This window comes from Carlito syrichta, unplaced genomic scaffold (genome assembly GCF_000164805.1).
Source record: "Carlito syrichta isolate Samal-C Ts95f unplaced genomic scaffold, Tarsius_syrichta-2.0.1 Scaffold131954, whole genome shotgun sequence".
Lineage (NCBI taxonomy): Eukaryota > Metazoa > Chordata > Mammalia > Primates > Tarsiidae > Carlito > Carlito syrichta.
In genome coordinates this window covers 84,657-107,005 of record NW_007076050.1, presented here as the reverse complement: position 1 = coordinate 107,005, position 22,349 = coordinate 84,657, and the positions used below count along the sequence as shown (strand labels likewise).

The following is a 22,349-nucleotide window of genomic DNA, read 5'->3' as shown; positions in this document are numbered from 1 at the left end:
AGGGGCATACCTCATCAACAAGGGTACCTGCATGATCAATGTTTGTATACCTAACCCTGACTTGTACCCCTCATCTTTAAAATAAATTAATTAATTTAAAAATTATTACAAAAGACATTATATACAGATAAAAGGGTCAATTCATCAAGAAGAAAAAACAGTTACAAAAATGTATGATCTAACAAAGAAAGCCTCAAATTATATGAAGTGAAAACTGACAGTATTTAAGAAAGAAAAGCTCTACAATAATAGTTGTCAGTATACAACTTCCCAAAATGGAAAGGCTATTGAGACAGAAGATCAACATGGAAATAGAGAACTTGAACAGCATTTTAAACTAATTAGACCTTACAGACATATGTAGAATACCAACAAAAGCAGAATGCAGATATAATACTGTCCAGGATAGACTACATGATAGGCCATAAAACTTATCTCAATACATTTATAAAAATTTAAATACATTTTGAGTTGATTTTTGTGTTGGTGATAGGTAGGGATCCTGTTTCATTCTTCCGCATGTGGGCAGTCAGTTTTTCCAGCACCATTTACTGAAAAGGTTCTCCTCTCCCCAGTGGTTGTTAGTGGAGACTTTTTTGAAGATGAGTTGGTTGAGAAATGGAGGTTTGCTTCCAGAATCTCAATCCTGTTCTATTGGTCTATAGGGTCTGTTCTTGTACCAGTTCCAGGCTGTTCTGATTATTGTACCTTTATAGTAGAGTTTGAAGTCCGGAAGTGTGACAACTCCCACTTTGTTTCTGTTGCTAAGGATTGTTTCGGCTATTCATGGTCTTTTATGTTTCCATATGAATTTTTGTATTGTCGTTTTGAGGTCCCAGAAGAATTAATGGGTATTGCATTGAATGTGTAGATTGCCTTTGATAGGATGGGCATCTTAAGAATGCTGATTCTTCCAATCCATGAGCATGGAATATTTTACCATTTGTTCTTCTTGGATTTCTTTGAGCAGTGTTTTGTTGTTCTAATTGTAAAGGTCTTTCACTTCTCTGGTTGGGAAGATGCCAAGGTATTTTTGTGTGTGTGGCTATTGTGACTGGGAGTGTGCTTTTTATTTGGGTTTCTGACTGTTTATTATTGGTGTATAGGAATGTGACTGTCTTTTCCATATTTATTTTATACACTGAGACTTTGCCAAAGTCCTTTATCAGTGTACGGAGGTTTTTGACAGATTCTCTTGGGTTTCCAAGATATAGGATCATGTTGTCTGCAAAGAGGGACAACTTAACATCCTCTTTTCTTATTTGGATACCCTTGATTTCCTTCTCTTGTCTGATTGCTCTAGCTAGAAATTCCAGCACTTTATTGAACAGGAGTGGTAAGAATGGGCAGCTTTGTTTTGTTCCAGTTTTCAGGGGAAATGCTTCTAACTTCTGACTCTTTAGCAGTATGCTGGCTGTGGGTTTACTGTAGTTGACTCTTATTATCTTGAGGTATGTTCCACCTATGCCTAGGTTTCAAGAGTTTTTATCAAGAATGGATGCTGGATTTTATCAAAAGCTTTTTCTGTATCTAATGATATAGTCATGTGGGTTATTGTTTTTACATCTGTTGATGTAACTTTAAATGGATCAAAGACCTAAATGTAAAAACTTAAAGTATAAGAATCCTGGAAGAAATCATAGAAAACAACCTTACGGGAATTGGAATAGGCAACCAATTCCTGATCAACTCTTCAAAAGCGAATGCCGTAAAAGATAAACCAGACAAGTGGGACCTTATTAAACTGAAAAACTTCTGTAAAACAAAAGAAACCATCAGGAGAGCAAGGAGACAGCACACCGAATGGGAAAAAAATATTTGCTTACTGTAAGTCAGACAAAGGCCTAACATCCAGGATCTACAAGGAACTCAAATATGCTGGAAGAAAAAAAAACAAACAACTCTATTAAAAAATAGGCAAAAGATATGAATAGATACTTCTCAGAAGAAAACATACAAGCAGCCAACAGATACATGAAAAAACTCAGCCTCACTAAACATCAAAGAACTGCAACTCAAAACGACACTGAGATACCATCTAACCCAAGTTCGAATGGCCATCATCAATAATTCAAAAAACAACAGATGCTGGAGAGGTTGTGGAGAAAAGGGAACACTTTTACACTGCTAGTGGGAATATAAACTAGTACAAACTCCACGGAAAACATTGTGGCAATTTCTAAAAGATCTAAGAATCGACCTTCCATACTACCCAGCAACCCCTCTTCTGGGAATATACTTGAAGGAACTCAAATCACTCTATAAAAATGATACCAGCACATGCATGTTTATTCAGCATTATTCACAATAACAAAAACATGGAGCCAACCATGCTGCCCATGGAAAGTGAACTGGATAAAGAAAATGTGGTACATTTACACGATGGAATATTATGCAGCCATAAAGAAAAACAAAATTATGAACTTTGCAGCAACTTGCATGGAATTATAGTCTACAATACTCAATGATTTATCACAGAAACAAAGATCTGAGTACTACATGTACTCACTCTCAAGCAGGCCCTGAACATTATTATAATACTATAAGAAAGGGATTGGCAGTAGTCGGACACTGCCAGGAGAGGAGGGAGCAGCACATAACACCAATAAGGGTACCCACACTTTACCTGTATGATGATCACTTCTGTACCTAACCCTGATTTGTACCCCACCTCTTTAAAATAAAAGAAAAAAATTGAAATCATATAAAGTATTTTCTCTGAATACAGTAGAATGTAGTTAAAAATAAATTTTAAAAAAGGAAATCTGTAGAACTCATAAGTATTTGGAATTTAAACAATAAATACTTAAACAGAAGTGGGTCAAAAAAGAAATCACAAATATAATTATAAACCACTTATAGGTAAATGAACATGAACATACAATATACCCAAACTTATGGAATGCATTAACTGCAGTGTTCAGAGACAAATTTGTAGCTGCAAATGCCAATCTTAAGATAGAAGAAAGTTGCCATATCAATAACCAAACTTGAAACATTAAGTAACTTGAGAAAGAATAGCAGCCTGTAATCCCGCACCTTGGGAGGCTGAGGTGACTGGATTGCCTGAGCCCACGGGTTCAAGACCCGCCTAGGCAACTTGGTGAGACCTCATCTCTACAATAAATCAAAAAATTAGCCGGGTGTGGTAGTGCGCGCCTGAAGTTCCAGCTACTTGGAAGGCTGAGGTGGAAGGATCACCGGAGCCCAGCAGGTTGAGGCTGCAGTGGCCGGGAGTGGCCACTGCACTCCAGTCTGGGCAACGGAGTGAGACTCCAACTCAAAAAAAAAAAAAGAATAGCAAACTAAACCCAAACCTAGTAGAAGGAAGTAAATACTAATGAATAGAGTAGAAATAAGTAAAACATAGAACAGAAAAAACAATAGAGAAAAGAAATAAAACCAATGGTTGGGATTTTTTGTAAAGATCAAAAAAGTGTAAAACCTTTAGCCATGACAAAAAAGGCAGAAGAAACAACTAAAATCACTAATGAAAGTTAGGACATTACTTTCTTTTTTCTTTCTTTTTTTTGAGTTGGAGTCTCACTCTGTTGCCCAGACTGGACTGCAGTGGCCACTCCCGGCCACCGCAGCCTCAACCTGCTGGGCTCCAGTGATCCTTCCGCCTCAGCCTTCCAAGTAGCCGGAACTACAGGCGCGCGCTACCACGCCCGGCTAGTTTTTTGATGTATTGTAGAGATGAGGTCTCGCCTGCCTAGGCGGGTCTCGAACCCGCGGGCTCAGGCAATCCACTTACCTCAGTCTCCCAAAGGCGAGGGATTATAGGCTGAGCCACCGAGCCCGGCTGGGACATTACTTTCAAGCTTGCAGAATAAAAGGGATTTAAAAGAATAGTTTGAACAATTGTATGTCAACAAATTACATAACCCAGATAAAATGGACAAATTCTTAGAATCATACAAACTATCTTTGAGTTCTATCAGTGTTTGCTGGAACTCTGTTGTTGCTGGAACTCTGTTGTTGTTTGCTGGAACTCTGTTTCCATGTATGCTGGAACTCTGTTGTTCAGTGTATACAAATTTAGGATCTATTTTGTTTCATCTTGTTTTATTTTTGGAGTCATCCTTTTATTATCTTGTAATATAACTCTTTATTCATGAAGTTCACTTTGCCTGATAGCAGTATAGTCATCTGAGTGTATGCATGGTATAGTTTCGTCTTTTTTTTTTTTTTACTTTATATTATTTGTGCCTTTATCTTTAAAGAGGATTTATTTTAGACAGCATATAATTAAGTCTTTTTGTGAATCCTATATCACAATATACGTCTCTTCATTGGTTTATTTAGACTAAGTTTAATATGATTATTGGTGTGGTTTAACTAAAGCCTACCATATACTAGTACCTTTTTTCTATTTTTCAATTTGTTCATCGTTTCTCCTTCTTTTTCTGCCTTCTTTTGTTGGTATTAACTGAGAATTTTATTTTATACAATTTTATCTCCTTTATTACTTATTCTTTATACTTGATTAAAATTATTTTGCAGACTTGTCTAGAGTCTACAGCATACATCTTATATTAGTCAGAATCTATCTTCAAATGATATTCCACAGCTTAATGTCTAAAATAAGAACCTTATAACTGTGTCCCTTACATTCATTTTGCTTTTTGTTATACATTTTGCTTTCATGCACACAAAAATTCAATACATTGCTAATTCTTTTCTGTTAGTTTTCTTTTAGAGCACTCAAAATGAATAAATGAATTGTATTTTTATCTTCCCTTATTTCATTTTCAACATTCTTAATTTCCTTGTATAAAACCCACTTTCTATTTGGTGTCATGTCACTTCTTCCCTAAGTACTTTCTTCAACATTTTTTTTTTGGAACATAGATCTGTAGGCAATAAATTCTCAAAGATTTTTTTCCTAAGAATATATTTATTTTTTCTTTTTAGTTTCACTATGTATAGAATTATAGGTTGATGCTATTTTTCTTTCAGCACTTTAAAGATATTCTAACATTATCTTATGGCTTCTATGGTTTAGGATAAAAAACTTGCTATACTTTTTACCTCTGTTTGATTTTTTTTTGTAGATATTGGTTTCATTTTTCTGGTTTTTTAAAAAATATTTTGTTTGCCTTTGATTTTCAGTAGATTTTACAAGGCATGCCTAAAAGTATGTGTATGCTTGTTTTTTTATAATTATCCCGGCTAGTGTTCTTTGAATTTCTTGGATCTGTGGTTTGGTGTTTGTCAATAATTTTGGAAAATTCTCAGCCATTCCTTTTTCAAATATTTCTTCTGCCCTTCCTTTCCTTTGTATATTAGAGTATTTTATTATGTTCTACAAACATTGGATGCTTTGTTCCATTTTCCCCTCCTTTTTCTACAAGTGTTTCAGTTTGTGTAATTTTTATTTCTGAATCTAAGTTCAGCATTTATTCCCTCACTATGCCAAGTATACCATTGAGACTACTAAAAAGATTACATCTGACTGGGCACAAGGGCTCAGGCCTGTAATCCCAGCATTTTGGGAGGTTGAGGCAAGAGGACTGTTTGAATCCAGGAGTTCAAGACCAGCCTCTTCAACATGGTGAGACCTTGTCATTGCAAAGAAATCAAAAATTTAACCAAGCATTGTGGTGCATACCTATAGTCCCAGCTACTCAGGAGGCTCAGGCAAGAGGATCACCTGAGCTCAGGAAGTTGAGGCTGCGGTAGCCACAATCATGCCTGGGTAACAGAGTGAGACTTTGACTCAAAAGAAAAGGTTATATCTATTATTGTGTTTTTAATTTCTAGTATGTCCATTTGATTCTTTGTTGGAGTTTTTATCACTCTATTGAAATTAACCATTCCATTTTGCATTTTGTTTACCTTTTCCATTAGACCCTTTAACGTATCAATCATATTATTTTAAATTCCCTGTCAGGCAATTCCAACATCTATGTCATCATATCTGAATCTGGCTTGTTTGATTTAGTTGTTTCTTGGAAGTATGGACTGTACTATTCCATTTATATTGTGGCTAAGGTAAACCTTAGGGAAATAGAACATAGAAAAATTGGTTACCAAAGATGATGTGGGTGGATAGAGGACTTGACAAAAAAAAGAGACAGTATAAGGGAAAATTTTGAGGTGAAGTAATTGTTCTGTATCTTGATGGTGGTAGTAAATACATGACTGCATTTTTCAAAACACATGAAACTCTACACTACAAAGAGTAAATTCTACTAAATATAATGTTATTTTTAAAATTTTAATTAAAAAATCTTTTTTCAACTTTAAAATTTTTTATTTCAAAATTCTGGGGTACAATTCAGGGTTAGGTATACAATATTCATTATGCAGGTACCCTTGTTGATGAGGTGTGTCCCCTCCCCTGGCAGATTCCCACTACTGCCAATCCCACCTCTCTGCACCCCACCACCCACAGTTTCCCACTACTGTCAATCCTTTTCTTATAGTATTATGATAGTTGTGCAAGGTCCACTTATGAGTGAGAACATGTGATACTCAGTTCTTTGTTTCTGTGAAAGGTCACTCAGTATTATAGACCCTAAGTCCATCCAGGTTGCTGTGAAGTTCATGATTTTGTTCTTTATGGCTGTGTAATATTCCATTGTGTATGTGTACCATATTTTTTTATACAGTCCTCTTTCAATGGGCAGCACGGTTGGTTTCATGTTCTTGCTACTGTGAGCAATGCTGTAATAAACATACATGAGCAGGTATCCTTTTCATAGAGTGATTTGAGTTCTTCTGGGTATATTCCCAGTAGGGGGATTGTGGGGTCGTATGGAAGGTTGATTTTTAGATCGTTTTGGAATCGCCACACTGTTTTCCAGAGGCTGTACTAGTTTACACTCCTACCAATAGTGTAGAGTTACCTTTTCACCACATCCTCTCCAGCATCTGTTGTTTGAGTTATTGATGATAGCCATCCTGACTGGAGTTAGGTAGTATCTCAGTGTAGTTTTAATTTGCATTTCTTTGAAGACAGGTGATGCTGAGAATTTTTTCATGTATCTGTTGGCTGCTTGTATGTCTTCTTTTGAGAACTGTCTATTCATATCTTTTGCCTACTTTGTAATGGGGCTGTTTGTTTTTTTCCATTTGGTATGTCTGAGTTCCTTGTAGATCCTAGATATTAGGCCTTTGTCAGACATATGGTTGGCAAATATTTTTTTTCCCAGTCTTTGGGCTATCTTCCCGCTCTCTTGATGGTTTCTTTCACTTTGCAGAAGCATGTCAGTTTGATGAGGTCCCATTTGTCTTCCTTATCTCTTATGGTATGGGCACTTGGGGTTTTGATCATGAATTGGTTGCCACTTTCAATTTCCATAAGGGTGACTACTGCATTATCTAAGGTTCTTATAGTTTGAGGTTTTACATTTAGGTCTTTGATCCATTTAGAGTTGATTTTTGTGTAAGGATCTTGTTTTAATCTTCTGCATGTGGTCAGCCAGTTTTCCCAGCACCATTTACTGGACAGGTTCTCCTCTCTCCATTCATTGGTGAAGACTTTGTGAAAGATGAGTTGGTTGAGAAATTGAGGTTTTGCTTCTGGAATCTCTATCCTGTTCCATTGGCCTATATTGCTACTTTTGAATTATATTGCTAATTGATTACTTCTAATGTAGAGAAATGCTATTCATTTTTTGTAAGTTGAATTTGCACCTGGTAGCCTTCATAGACTCCCTTATTAATTCCAAAAGTTTGTTTATTCTGGAAAGATTTAGAGTTTTATCTTTCTATCTTTTATTTATTTTTACTTCTTGTACCAATACCAGGCTGTTTTGATTACTGTAGTTTTATAATCGAGTTTAAAATCTGGGAGTGTGATACTTCCTGCTCTGCTTTTTTTGCTGAGGACTGTTTTGGTGATTCATGGTCATTTATGTATCCATATGAATTCCTGTATTGTCATTTCCAGGTCTGAGAAGAATGCTGCTGGCAATTTAATGGGCATTTCATTAAATGTGTAGATTGCCTTGGGTAGGAAGGGCATCTTAACAATGTTGTTTCTTTCAATTCATGAGCATGAATATTTTTCCATTTGTCTGTGTCATCTTTGATTTCTTTGAGCAGTGTTTTGTAGTTTTCATTGTAAAGGTCTTTCACGTCTCTGGTTAGGAAGATGCTAAGGTGTTTGATTTTTTTCTGGTTATTGTGAATGGGATTGTGCTTTGTATTTGGGTTTCTATTTATTTGTTGGTGGTGTATAGAAATGCGACTCTCTTTTGCACATTATTTTATATCCTGAGACTTTGCCACAGTCTCTTATCAGTGGTGTGCAAAGAGAGATAATTTGACTTCCTCTTTTCCTATTTGGATACCGCTGATCTCCTTCTCTTGTCTGATTACACTAGCTAGGACTTCCAAATTGTTTTAAAAGTATTCTTCTGTTGAAAGTTTTAAAACAGTTAGGTTAACTAAAAATTTTGATAAATTTGTGTATTACCCTCTTCCAAAAAATATGCACAGCAAACAGAGAAATTTACATGCATTCCCGTGAAATTAGAAGTGATTCAAAAATGTTTACCACCATCACTAGTATCAGAGACCCTGGCAAACATACATGGAAATGGAAATAAATAAGAGATAGAAGGATAAAACTCTAAATCTTTCCAGAGTAAATAAACTATTAGAAATAATAAGGGTATCTATGAAGGCTACCAGGTACAAATTCAACTTACAAAAAATGAATAGCATTTCTCTACATTAGAAATAATCAGTTAGCAATATATTTCAAAAGTAGCAACAAAAACTAATCCATGTACATACTCATGGATTAATTTAATGTAGCATACATGCAACCTTTAACCTATGCAGGGCATAGAAGACTATATGAATAAATGGAAATTCATTTCAACAAATGAATACTATAAAGATGCCAATTCTCTCCAAATTAATCTATTCAACACAATGTCCCTCAAAATTTCAGCTGAATTTCATTTTAAAAATAGGATATACTTTCTCTAAAAGCAGTATTTTAAAAATTACATACACCAAATCAATCCTGAATACACGAGGTTTGTCTTTTTCAAATATTAAGACAAATTTCAAAACCACAATAATAAAAATAGTATTTCTTCCTTTGGCCCACACTCCAGCCACACTAACCACCTTGCTGTTCTTGGTTATGCTAAATACATTCTTACTTCAGGGCCTTTGCCTTTGCTGTTTCTTTTCTTTGGAATTTTCAGCCCTTATTCTCATACTCTTCTCTTGTTGCTGCCTTAACTCCCTTTCATCTCTCATATTACAAATTAAATGTTACTGCCCCAAGAAGGTACATTCAAGTTTCCCTTGGCCCTGTCCCATTATTCCTTTCTGCAACCCATATAGCATTTATTTTATAAATATATAAGTATGTACTTGGTGTCTTGCTTATTACCTGTCTTCTCTTACAGACTGTGAAATCTTTGAGGGCAGATACCCACATTGGCTTTATTCATCAATTTTCACCACATTATTTATTAGTGTCCCCAGACATTTTTTCATACTTTGTTAAACATTTTTTCTTTCACAAATGTCCTGCCTATACACTTCACACAATTTTGTTTTCATTTGCAATGGTTACTCTTTTTTTGTAAGAATCTGTCGGATAGTAACAATATTATATGTATTACATGGTTTGGGGATTACTTCTTTTGCTTGTAAACTCAGAAAAACCTATCTCCCACCCTGAGTCCAGATAAACATTCAGTTACATTTTTAGTTATTTTATTTTATTTTAAGATATTTTACCTTTAGCATGTTTGTAATTTATTTAAGCATGTGGTAATAAGAGCCTAAATTTATTTTTCCCCAAAGGATAGCTACTTGTTATCTACATATTGATTGATGTCATACCACATATTGATCAACTTTTCCTTTCTTTCACTGAAATGCTAGTTTTTTCTAATAAACTTTTATATATACTCAGTGTGTTAAAGGCAAGAGTCAAGATTTCAATGCCATTATGATGATATTAATCCAGAAACACAGGGAAGTCTTACTTACTTCTTCCCTTATGGTTCTCGACTATGAAAACTATAAAGAATACAGACAAATGACAATCAATAATACTTCTGTAACAGCCAAGCCAGAGTCCATTAATCCTTACGGCAGAACTCTGATAACAGAAACGTTAAAGAGCAAAGCTTCAATGTAAAGACCTAAACAAGATTTTATCTTCCTGGTCCCATTAAACTAAGATGGCTAAGTTTGTAGTACAGACCCTGTCCTAACCCACATATCCAGTTCGCCTAGTTTCAGGCACAGGTCAGTTTCCCACATGGAAAAAGCATGTTCAACAAACATCTCAGCTCAATATTATTGTCAATTTACACACTATTTCACAAGGCGATCACATACATATCATGATTACAAATACCATAGTTGAAATAGTTATCAGTTACTACAATAGTTATCAGTTACTATTGTAGCAGCTAATAACCCTTAAATCTTTATATCTGTCTTAGGTGTCTCTTCCAAGTTATAGACCCATATCTCAAACTGAGTGTAATCTCCTATCCTTAAGGTTCCCTCACTTCAAATTGACGTCTTATATGACCTCACACCCTTGGTGATCTCACACTCAGTGTTCAAAACTAAACTTAATATGCCCATACTCTAAAAAACAAACAAAAACCATCCCCTTCTTCCTGCATTTCTTATCTACTTTGTGAATGGTACCACTACCCAAGTGCTTAATTCCAAAACCTGCTTATTAACAGTGACTCTACCATCCTCCTAATCCCTTCAACACCTATTCAATCATCATGGACTATTGATTCTGCCTTACCATCTCTCAAACCCATCTCATTCTCTCCATCTTTATTTCTTACCACCTTTGTTAAAGCCATTATCATCACTTTTATAGATTACGACAACAACCTCTTAACTGGTTTCTCTACTTCCAATGTACCCCTTCTCTTTTTTGGTCACTTATTGATAATTTTAGTTCCAGGACCACCATCTTCATTTATACCCCAATTCCCACCACTCTTCTGAGTGACTTCAAGGTGCATGGGAATAATTCATCTGACACTCTGGCCTATCAATCCCTGGACCTCCTCAACTCTAGTGTCTTTTACCTCGACTTTACTTTAGGTTTTGGATATACCCTGATCTCATCACCTAAAATCATTATGCCTAATTCTTAAAATTAAATTACAATCAATATTTTCACCCCCATATTTCCCAACTACTCTTTAATAAATTCCAACACAGCTTCTTTTCCCATGAATTTATCAAAATCATCAGCTACTCCCCTGTCGCTATATCCAATGGGAAATTTTCTGAATTTGTTTTATTTAAACTCTCTGAAGCAATTGAAACTGTTGATTACTTCATCCTTGAAATTACCTTCTTCCTAACATCTGTGGTACCATCTTGACCTAGTTTTCTTCCTACTGTCTTCCTCACTTTTCTCAGGCTCACTTTTCAATTTGTACCTTTCTTATAAATTGGTAAATTTCTTATCAACTTTCATCTCTCTTATCATGGGGACTTTACATATTAAATTCCTTTCATCAAAAACATTCTTCTTCCTGATTTTCTTTCACACTAACCTCTATCATATGCCTTTTTTCATCCTTTGTTTTCAAAGTGTAGTTCCTGAACTGGCAGCATGAGAACTTGTTTAAACCAGCAAATTATTGAGTTCCATCACAACCTACTGAATCAGAGACTTTGGGATTTTATTCCAGCAATTTGTGTTTTAACAGACCTTCTAGGTGATTCTGACGCATGCTAAAGTTTAAAAACTATAATTTAGGTCTTAACTGAAGTAGTACCCAATCTGAGAAACCATTTTTTACTTTCCAAATATTAGATTAGGTGCACTTTTCTATAACTCCTTCTCACACTATAAAATCTCCTTTTTAACCTTTGACATACTGCATTATAATTACCAACTTACTTATCTTTGTCATAATAGCCCAAGTTTTTCAAAGATAGGAACAAGTATTCACTGCTGCATCCGTACATTATAATGTTGTCCCTGTCACTCAGTAGGCTTCCAGTAAGCATTTATTCAATGAATGAATTAATGGAAGATAATGTGGTCAAGATTATGGTTACTCTACATTTATTATTAGGATCTTAGTATGTGACTGAGGTTAGAAATTAATTTGTACTAGGGGGACAAGAACTTTATCTACTGGGCTAAGAGGTTAAGGATCAGTCTGTGGTCTGCCATGTCACTCTCTAGCTAAGATTAGGAACTCAGACTACAGTCTAAGGTATGCTCTTAGAGATCTGAAACAGGAATATTAGCTGAGACTAAGCCACAGCCTATTCTGATATTGAGAAAATAAATCTTTCACAGTGACAAATTCAGGTTGCAGCTTAGTTTTTGCTAATATTCCGGCTTCTGGTCTCTAAGAGCATGTTTTAAAAGGAGCAAGTCAGAAGACTGAAGCAGAGGTATTTCATATAATTTGTCTTTATACTAAGTGTACCTACTCACCAGGCTCAGCAGCCAGTGGCCAGCCAATACTAGTTTCTAGCACTCCATGGGCATGCACAGAGTAGGGGCGGCTGGCATTATTCTTAAACACCACAGTCAGGATATCTCCAACTTCTCCTTTGATAAGTGGGCCTAATAAAGCAAAAGAAGTAAAAGTCTCATTAGTTCAGGATAAGAACAAGAGACATTAAAGCAAGAGACATACATGGGAGCTCCATATTATTAGGGGTTTGCCCTGAAAAAAAAAAGATCCTTCTGAAACTAAAAATCATGGCTGGCTCCATTTTTAGATTAGAAGCCCTTAAAATGATACTGCTACCCATAGGATGAAGGTACTTCAACAAAAGGATTATATCTCCAATTACCCCCACTTTTCCCACCCTAATTTTATAGTAGCTCAAGGCTCTGGAGAGTCAAGGTTCTGTGAAATCACTGATGATAAAAAGTGAGAGTTTGGCACAGAATAGATAGGATCTCTTTAGAGGCCAGTGGGTCCCTTCAGTGTCAAAATGAGAATGATGAAACCCATTAGCCCCTACAAAAGTGGGGAATTAAAAGTGATAATTAAACTGGGGTGCAGGAATAAAACTGGTTTCCTGTATAATTTTTTTTTCTTTACTTTTTGTTGCCCTTAAATTCTCCTACTTCTAGTATCTATTAAAATCTCCCACCCTCAGAAACCCTTATACCTCAAAAGTATGGACAATCTGGAAAAACTTGGTTCAGGTTGCAGCACAATTCATGATTTCTGCCCTCCCCCTTCAGTCTTATTTTCAAAGTTGTTTTTTAAAACATGGCCATATTTACAGCATATCATAAGGAAAGACTGTGAATTAGGAATGGTGAGGCCTTCCTGATACGATATAGCTGTCCTAGGAGCAGCTCAGACTGCTAGACACCATAAGGAAAATGGAATTCCCTTACCCAAAATTCCCAAGTGCTCCTCTGGTCCAGTCCTTGGCTGAGGGATCCTGAATGTACCATCAGTGTATTCCCTGAATACAGCTTTCTTGTATCTGGAACCCAGAAGCCCATCCATGTTGCTCAGGAAATTGTGACCATAACTAGAGGAATCCAAAGAGTGGTATCAGCACCTGGCCCTCAACCCCTCATTTTCAGATATGGGAAAGCTAAGTAAGAACCATTTTCATATCACAGATAGAAGAAGAAAATAATATATTTCTTCTACTGTCAGATTGTCCACCACATTGGCTATATAACCACAATTTAAAATGGCAAGATTCAGTATATATTTGTGTTCTTTGTTTGTCATCATCCAGATAGAAATTTATAGTACAGTTAATATAGCAAGAACACTGAGCTAAAAATCAGAAGCCCTGGGCTTTAGCTCCAACCATAATGGTATCTTAGATGGAATTAATTTTGCAAAGTAATAAGGTGCTAGGTGGCAAGAAAGTATTAACCGATGCTGTAGCTGTAGGGTAAAGGGTGCTGAGAGGTAGGGAGAAAATAAATTTGCAGACTTCTTACGAGATGCTTTCCAGTTTACAAAGAACATTGTCATTCATTTTATTATTTGATATTCTCAATAGACTTATGAGGTAGGTAGGTCCTAGAGGTACAATCAGTGGCCCAGAAGTGATCCAGCTTAGCTACCATGACACTGTCAGTTAGAAAGGGAGCCAGGAATTAGATTGAAGCCTGATGCTTCTTACCTCACTCCTTTTCTAGACCTGTTCTTTCAACCATACCACATCATTTTAAAGTTAAGTAAATCCACTCTCAGATAGGGGAAATAACTTTTCAAAATTTCCAAACCATATTAGCAGAAAGACTTCACCAACCAACATAAAGGGAAAGAATTGGCAAAAAAAAAAAAAAAGTGGAAGCATCCAAAAAAAACTAGTGGAAACTTCTAATCTGTAACTTCATTTTCATTCTCTCCTCTTTTTTTTAGTCATTAAATCACCTAAATTTCATCTGAGCATACAGTTGCCAAACCAAACTTTTTGCAGCTAGATATGGTCATAAAAATAAGTTCAGGACAATAGGGTATGAGAGAAAGCAATACACACAGCACAGCTTTCAGTTCATCTCCTTACAGGCAATGCTGCTTGCCCTGGACTTCTTTCTTCCTTCCTGATAGCTGAGAATAGCTACATCTGGAACAGGTATCTTGATCCCAAAGATAAAAACAAGAGTTCATGGTGACACAGTTCACCTACCAGTCATAGACTGCTCATATCTATACTATTATGTGACTAGGAAATAAAATTCTATCTTATTTAAAACACACTCTTTTAGACTTTTTCTGCTACACAGCTTAGTCTGTTGTTAAATGAATGCAATACCATTTTGTCATAAGACAACTGAGCTTGAGGCATTCAGTCCCTTCAGTAAATCCTGTATGAAATTTAAGTACCAGAGTAGGTACTTTCAACTACCTGAAGGAAGAGAGGCAAAAATTAAGAAAATGAAGGTGTGGGCAAGGTCTTTTATTTCAGTCTCACACTATATCAATATAGAAGAAGGACTACATGGACTTCAGAATGAGCTAGAATTCAGAAGACCTGCATTCAAATCCCTGCTCCCAGATCTGTTGGAATTGTACTAGATGATGTTAGATAAGTGCCTCCTCATTTCAGAGTTTTATTATCCTCATCTGTAAAATGATTATCTGAAAGTGTGATCTCTCTTTTTCTGAAGGCTTACCTGTCCATCTCAGACTGGTTATGCCATTCCAGTTCCCAGCTCCTGTCAGGGCAATAGTCCCATTCTACCTCTTCTGCCATAATGTAATAGATTCTTGCAGCTTGGTAGTGTTGGTGATGGGTAGCTTGGTGGCCAGGGCACTGGGAGACATTGTAGATTGCCTTCATCCCTGCTTCTCGGTGGCTGCCTGCCTGGCAGTAAATCTCAAATGTCCCTGAGGGAAGATCAGAGAGAAAAATCTGACTTAGAACACCCCTGGGCAGTGGCTAGGGGATTTCCTGCTTCTCTCTAGGTACACTGCAAAGAGTAGGGTAGTTTCAATTAAGGCTCTTCTAAGCATTAGATAAAATAGTATTACAAGTATATTGAAACTAATGAGAACAGAAGTTAAGAGTTCCATCTCCAAAGCTACACTGAGTTTAAAACTAAACTCTGGATTTCTGGGAAGATGGTAGCATAGCCAGTCAGACTACACAAGTCCCTGTGTATGTGAGTGATTGTACGGATGTTTCTGTATGTGTTTCTGTGTGTATCTGGGAGTGTGAGAGGCTGACTGAGCAGGGACTTGAGAGCAAGTGGCCAGGACCCTCTTGGTGAAGCCGCTGGTGCAGCAGCTATTCTGCTTGTACCCTAGCGCTTCCCAGAAGGTAGAAGCTGGGTGGCATTTCCTAAAATCAGCAGCGCTCTTCCTAGGAAGATCTGCTGGAGCAATTGCTGACCCAACCACCACAGTGTCAGTCTGAATGCTGGCAAGAAGGGCCACGGAGGAAGTACAGTGAGGGAACCTGAGGCAGAGCCCTGAGGAAGCAGTAGGGAGAGTCCATCCCAAGCTTGGACTGGACTCCAGTGTCTTGCCACTGGGTCCCAAGATCTGGAGACTGTGGAAATGGAAGGGAGCTACTGACCCCATTCATGGGAGGAACAGAGCCAGCAGGGAAATTGAGAAGATTCTCTAATGCCTGGGCAGAGAAGTGTTCCAAGGCAGTTACTGCAGAACAGCAGAATTGCATCTTGAGACCAGTCACTGATCTCTGCATTGCTTTGAGGCTGCTCTTTGTGATCCCAGTGCATAAGCCCTGGTGGGTAACTGCAGATGCAGAACTCCAGATGATCCACCCTCCATCCTGAGCCAGCTGCTGGGTGATAGATGCAGAGAGTGGAACTGACCAAGGACAAGTCTGGAGAGTGCCTAGATGACTCCCTTTCAACCCTGGCTATAAGCAAAAGAGATCAGGAGGGCAAGGCAGAGACAGGAGACTCCATTCCCCCCAGCAGGAACTGGATGCCCTGGGAGCTGTGACCATGCTGAGAGAGGAAGGAAGGGAGTGAGATCCCAAGATTTGCTGCACCAAGTTATTTCAGCCCCTTTCCCCCACACAGGCAAATGCCAGCTACCAGTGGTAGGCAGCAGGGGCTAAAGAGTCTAACAACTTAAATTCCAACAGTAACCTGCAGTAATAGATCTGCAGTTGCAGAACCTATCACAATAGGGAGCCCCCACTCTCCAAGAGACATACTAAAGTTGAGAAATCTTTATCAATGAGTTATTTTGAGAGAGCATATTAATTTGTTTGTTTGATTATCTTGTTTAGTTGCCTTGTTTGTTGGTTGGTTTTCTCTTTTCTTTCCTCCTTCTATTTCTCTCTTTTTGTTCTTTCTCTGGATTTATTTTTCTTTTGTTTTTCTTTCTTATTTTTCTCTCTTTCTCATTCTTTCCCTTTTTTCTCTCCTTCCTTCTCTTTTCCCTCATATACCCTGTTTTGGACTCAGAGGCTATGCAAGCATACCCACTGTAAGATCATATTGTGCAGGGACAGAGAGTGAGTCCCAGTTGGCCCATTCACCAGCTAGCAAACAATATGACTGGATGATAGGTTCTGAAACCTTGCAGCCCCTCACCCATCCCCTAATAAGTGCTCAAAATTGTAAAGAGACAGCACAGCACCCCACCTCCAGCCCTACTTCAAAACTGAACAAACCCGCAGTGCTGGCTCAAGAAAAGACAAACGGTAGGGCAGATATCAGAAGTGACTGTTTCTCCATTTTTCACTGAGAAATGGAAATAAAGAAAAAGTTAAGAGAACTGCTACAAATGAAAAAAAAAAAAAAGAAAAACCACTGATAAACATCAGAGCCAAAGAGTCAATGCCAGAAAGAATAGCTGCCTGGGCATAAACAATGAGTATCTCTGAGAACCATCGTACCCAGAAGTTACTTATGGATATCAGAGAATTGTTGGATAGAATGAATAAAAATCAAGAAATGCAAGAGCTAAAACTAAATGAAATTGCAACAGAAATGGACAGACTCAAAAAAGCATACTTAGAAATAACAGAAATAAAGAACTTCATCCAAGGAATAAATAACAAATTGACAAGCATGAGAAGCAGAATTGACAAGCAGAAGAATTTCAGAGTTAGAAGACCAAAATATGGAATTAACCCAATCTATTAAAAATATAGAAAAAAAAATTTAAGAATAAAGAAGAAACCCTCTAAGAGATGTATAATTTTAGCAAGAAACCAATCCTATGTCTTATTGGAATGCCTGAAAAAGAAAGAGAAATGGAAAACACCCTGAACAAACATTCCATGAGGTCATTCAAGAAAACTGCCCTCATCTGGCCAGAGAGATGACTACACAAGCACAAGAGATTCAGAGAACCACTACAAGACATCTCATGAGAAGAACAAAACATAGTAATTCATCTACACAAAGTAGGTATAAAAGAAAAAAATCCTAAAGGAAGAAAGGGGAAAAGGTCAGATTATCTACAAAAGGAGACCAATCCGAATTGCTGCAGACTTCCCTGCAGAAACACTACAGGCCAGAAGGAATTGGACTCTAATCTTTAATGTTCTCAAACATAAACAATTTCAACCAAGAATCAGCAACAGAGAATTAAAATCCTTCCTAGATATCCAATCCCTAAGAGAATATGCTGCTCAAGACCAGCTCCATAGGAGATTCTTAAAAGATGAAGTGCACAGAAAAAAAATGAAGCAAAAGAAAGACCATATACTTCACAAGATCACACACAAACACAGGAGAAGAACACACAGCATACCCACAAAAATGAAAACACACATAAATATGAACACAAAAGCTAAATGAAAGCAAAATAGCCTTATAAGAGCATTATGACAGGGACAAACTCTCATATTTCAATAATCAGCCTGAATGTGAATGGACTAAATGTACCACTGAAAAGACATTGAATGGCAAACTGGATAAAATAACACAACCCAGTAATTTGCTGCCTTGAGGAAACTCATCTCACCACAAAGGCTACTCACAGACTCAAAGTTTTAGGATGGAAAACAAACTTTCAGGCAAACATCACAAAAGAAAGCAAGAGCCATGACCTTAATATCAGACAAAACAACCTTTCAGCTATCAAAACTTTTAAAAGATATATAAGGACACTACATAACAATAAAAAATTCAATTAATCAACAAGAAATATCCATCTTAGACATATATGCACCCAACAGAGGAGCATCAGCTTTTTTAAAGCAGCTACTAAGTAAACTAAAAAAAATGATATTGACTCTAACACTATCATAGTCGGGGACTTAAATTTCTCACTAACAACCCTACTTAAATCATCAAGACAAAAAAATCAACAAAGAGATCCAGGCCTCAACTTGATGCTTCACCAAATGTACTTAATAGATAACTACAAGACACTCTACCCAACAACCACAGAATATATATTCTACTCATCACCACATGAAACATATTCCAAGGTCAACCAACCTCAGCCATAAATCAAGCATAAACAAATTTTAAAACCAAAATACTGCCATGCACCTTCTCAGACCACAGTGGAATAAAAATAAATATCACTACCAACAAAATTACTCCATAAACCACAAAGACATAAACACTAAATAGCATGATACATAATGACTCCTGGGTCAAAACAGAAATCAAAACAGAAATTTAAAGATTCTTGGAAACAAATGAAAACAAAAAAAATCTTACCATAACCTATGGGATGTCAAGAAAACATCAGGGGAATTTATATCTCTATGAACACACATCAAGAAAAATAGAAAGAGAACAAGTAAATAGCCTAACAAATCACCTAAGGGAGATGGAAAGGCAAGACCACAAAAAGCCTAACTTCACCAGAAGAATACAGATCACCAAAGTAACAGTCCAAATATGAGCATAAAAGACAAAAATATCATTTAAAAAATCAATGAAACAGAAAGTTGGTTCTTTGAAAGGATAAACAAGATTGATAGTCCCCTAGCCAGAATGACCGAGAAAAAGAGAAAAAATACCAAATACACACATTCAGAAATGCAAAATCAAGTCACAACTGACCCCAAATAAATACAAAGTATTATCAGAGACTTCCATGCACAACTATATGGAAACAAACTCAATAACTAAAAGAAATAGAGGTCTTTCTGATGTCAAACAACCTACCCAGGTTGAAACAAGAAAATATTGAGATTCTAAATAGACTGATAGCAACCCAGGAAATTGATTCTACATTATAAAAAATTTTTTAAAAAAAACTGTCTACAAAAAAAAAGCCCTGGACCAAACAGATTTCCAGCAGAATTTTACAAAATATACAAGGAGAAGGTAGTATCAATCCTATTGAAAGTATCCAGGCAATCAGGAAAGATGCACCTCTCCCCAAATCATTCTATGAAGCTAACATCACACTGATACCCAAACAGAGTAAAGATTCACAAAGAAAGAGAAATACAGGCCAATTTCTCTGATGAACATAGATGCAAAAATTCTCAACAAGATTCTAGCAAATTAGACCCAACAACACATTTTAAAAATCATCCATCATGAACAAGTAGGCTTCACTCCTGGGATATAGGGCTGGTTCAAGAACCCCAAGACCATGAATTAAATATATCAAAAGATGTAAAAAGAAGCACATGATTATCTCATTAGATGTGGAAAAACTTTTGATAAAATCCAGCACCCCTCTTGTTAAAAACCCTTGAACACCTATGCATAGAGGGAACATACCTCAAAATAGTAAGAGCCATCTATGATAAACCCACAGCCAGTATATTGCTAAACAGATAGAATTTGAAAGCATTTCCTCTGAAAACTGGAATGACACAAGGCTGTCCACTCTCATCCCTCATATTCGACATAGTGTTGGAAGTCCTAACTAGAGCAATTAAAAGAGAAGGAAATTAGGGGTACCCAAATAACAAAAGAGGAAGCCAAGCTATCTCTCTTTGCTGACATGATCCTATATCACAAAAATCCAAGCTCGTTGCACTGATAAAGGACTTTGGCAACGTCTCAGGATACCAAATAAATGTGCAAAAGACAGTTGCATTCTTATACACCAACAACAAACAGGCAAAGAACCAAATCAAAAGCACAATCCAATTTAAAATCATAAAAAAATGAAATACCTCAGCATCGCCCTAACCAGAGAAGTGAAAGATCTTTACAACAAAAACCACAAAATACTGTTCAAAGTAGTCAAAGATGACACAAACAAATGGAAAAATATTCCATGCTCATGGATTGGAAGAATCAACATTGTTAAGATGTCCATCCTACCAAAGGCAATCTACAGACTCAATGTAACCCTTCCTATCACCATACACAAAAATCAACTCCAAATGGATTAAAGATCCAAATGTAAAACCTCAAACATTAAGACTCTTAGAAAACATAGGAGATACCTTTACGGAAACTGGCATACGCAACCAATTGCTGATCAAAACCCAAAAAGTCCATGCCATAAGAGATAAGATAGACAAAGTGGTGCCTCAACAAACTGAAAAGTTTCTGCAAAGCAAAATAAGTCATCAAGAAAATGTGGAGACAGCCTACAGAATGGGAAAAGATATTTGCCAACTGCATTTGTGACAAAGGCCTAACATCCAGGATCTACAAGGAATTCATATGTGCTGAAAGGAAAAAACAAATAGCTCCATTAAAATTGGGCAAAAGACATTAATAGACACATCTCAAAAGAAGACATATGAGCAACCAACAGACACAAGAAAAAATGCTCAGCCTCACTAATCTTCAGAGAAATGCAAATCAAAACCACACTGAGATACTACCTGACTCCAGTAACAGTGGCCATCATTAATGAAACAAAAAATAAAGATGCTGGTGAGAATGCAGAGAAACAGGAATGTTTCTACACTGCTGGTGGGAGGGCAAACTAGCTCAACCTCTGTGGAAAACAATGTGGTGATTCCTAAAAGTTGACCTTCCATACAATCCAGCAATCTCCCTTCTGGGACCATACCCAGAGGAACTTAAATCACTCTCAAAAAAAAAAAAAAAAAAACACCTGCACATGCAAAATTATCGCAGCACTATTCACAAAACAAAAACTTGGAAACCAACCATGCTGCCCATTGCAATTGGACTGGATTTTTAAAATGTGATACATATACACGATGGACTATTATGCAGACAGAAAGAGGGACAAAATTATTCGCAGCAACGTGGATGAATTTAGAGTCTATCATACTCAATGATCTATCACAGAAACAAAGAACTGAGTACTACATGTTCTCACTCCTAAGCAGACCCTGAATATTTACCATAATACTATAAGAAAAGGATTGGCAGTAGCCAGAAACAGTCAGGGGAAGGGGGAGGCATATAATATCAATAAGAGTACCTGATCTCAAGTCAGGCGAAATGGGGACCAAAGGGAGACCCAAACTTGACCTGTACCATGGCTAGTTGTATACCTAATTTTTAATTGTACTCAACATCTTAAAAAGAAAAATAAATAAATAAATAAGTAAATAAATAAATTAAACTCTGCCACTAGCACTATATGTCCCATATTTCTAGAAACCCCTCAGTACTAGGCAAACTGGCTTGGTTGGTGACCCTATCTGCCGCTTATTAGCTATATTCCCCAATATGGAATTTATTTATTTAAAATTGTGTATTCTTACTTGTTTAAACTTCAGTTGCCTTCAAAGTGCTCTCAATTTGATGCAATACACCTATCAAGATGCTATTTCCACTGCTCAAAACAGTTTTTGAACTCATCAATTTTGATGCCTTTTAATGCTTCTGCCTTTTTTTTTTCACCTCTTCTACATTGGCAAAAACATTTCCCTTTGAGGACTTTTCCATCCAGGGAAACAAACAAAGAAAGGTGCTTGGGGTGAGCTCACGTAAATAGGAGAGTGGGGCATAAAGGTCATGCCATTTTTTGGTCAAAAACTGCTGAACACTAAGCACAATGTGGGCAGGGGCACTTGTAACTCACTCA

The 22,349-nt window shown here is 36.8% G+C and overlaps 1 protein-coding gene across 4 annotated transcripts in view; it reads right to left on the bottom strand.

Moving 5' to 3' along the window:
* Positions 1-22,349, bottom strand: part of HEPH (hephaestin) — an 83,152-nt gene that overhangs the window by 25,933 nt on the left and 34,870 nt on the right. For all 4 annotated transcript variants that reach the window (XM_008049319.1, XM_008049320.2, XM_008049321.2 and 1 more), the window contains 3 exons: positions 15,098-15,311; positions 13,349-13,488; positions 12,425-12,556 (listed from right to left, as the gene is read on the bottom strand). In XM_008049319.1, coding sequence (XP_008047510.1) covers positions 12,425-12,556; positions 13,349-13,488; positions 15,098-15,311 — 486 coding nt within the window. The remainder of the gene's footprint in view (positions 1-12,424; positions 12,557-13,348; positions 13,489-15,097; positions 15,312-22,349) is intronic.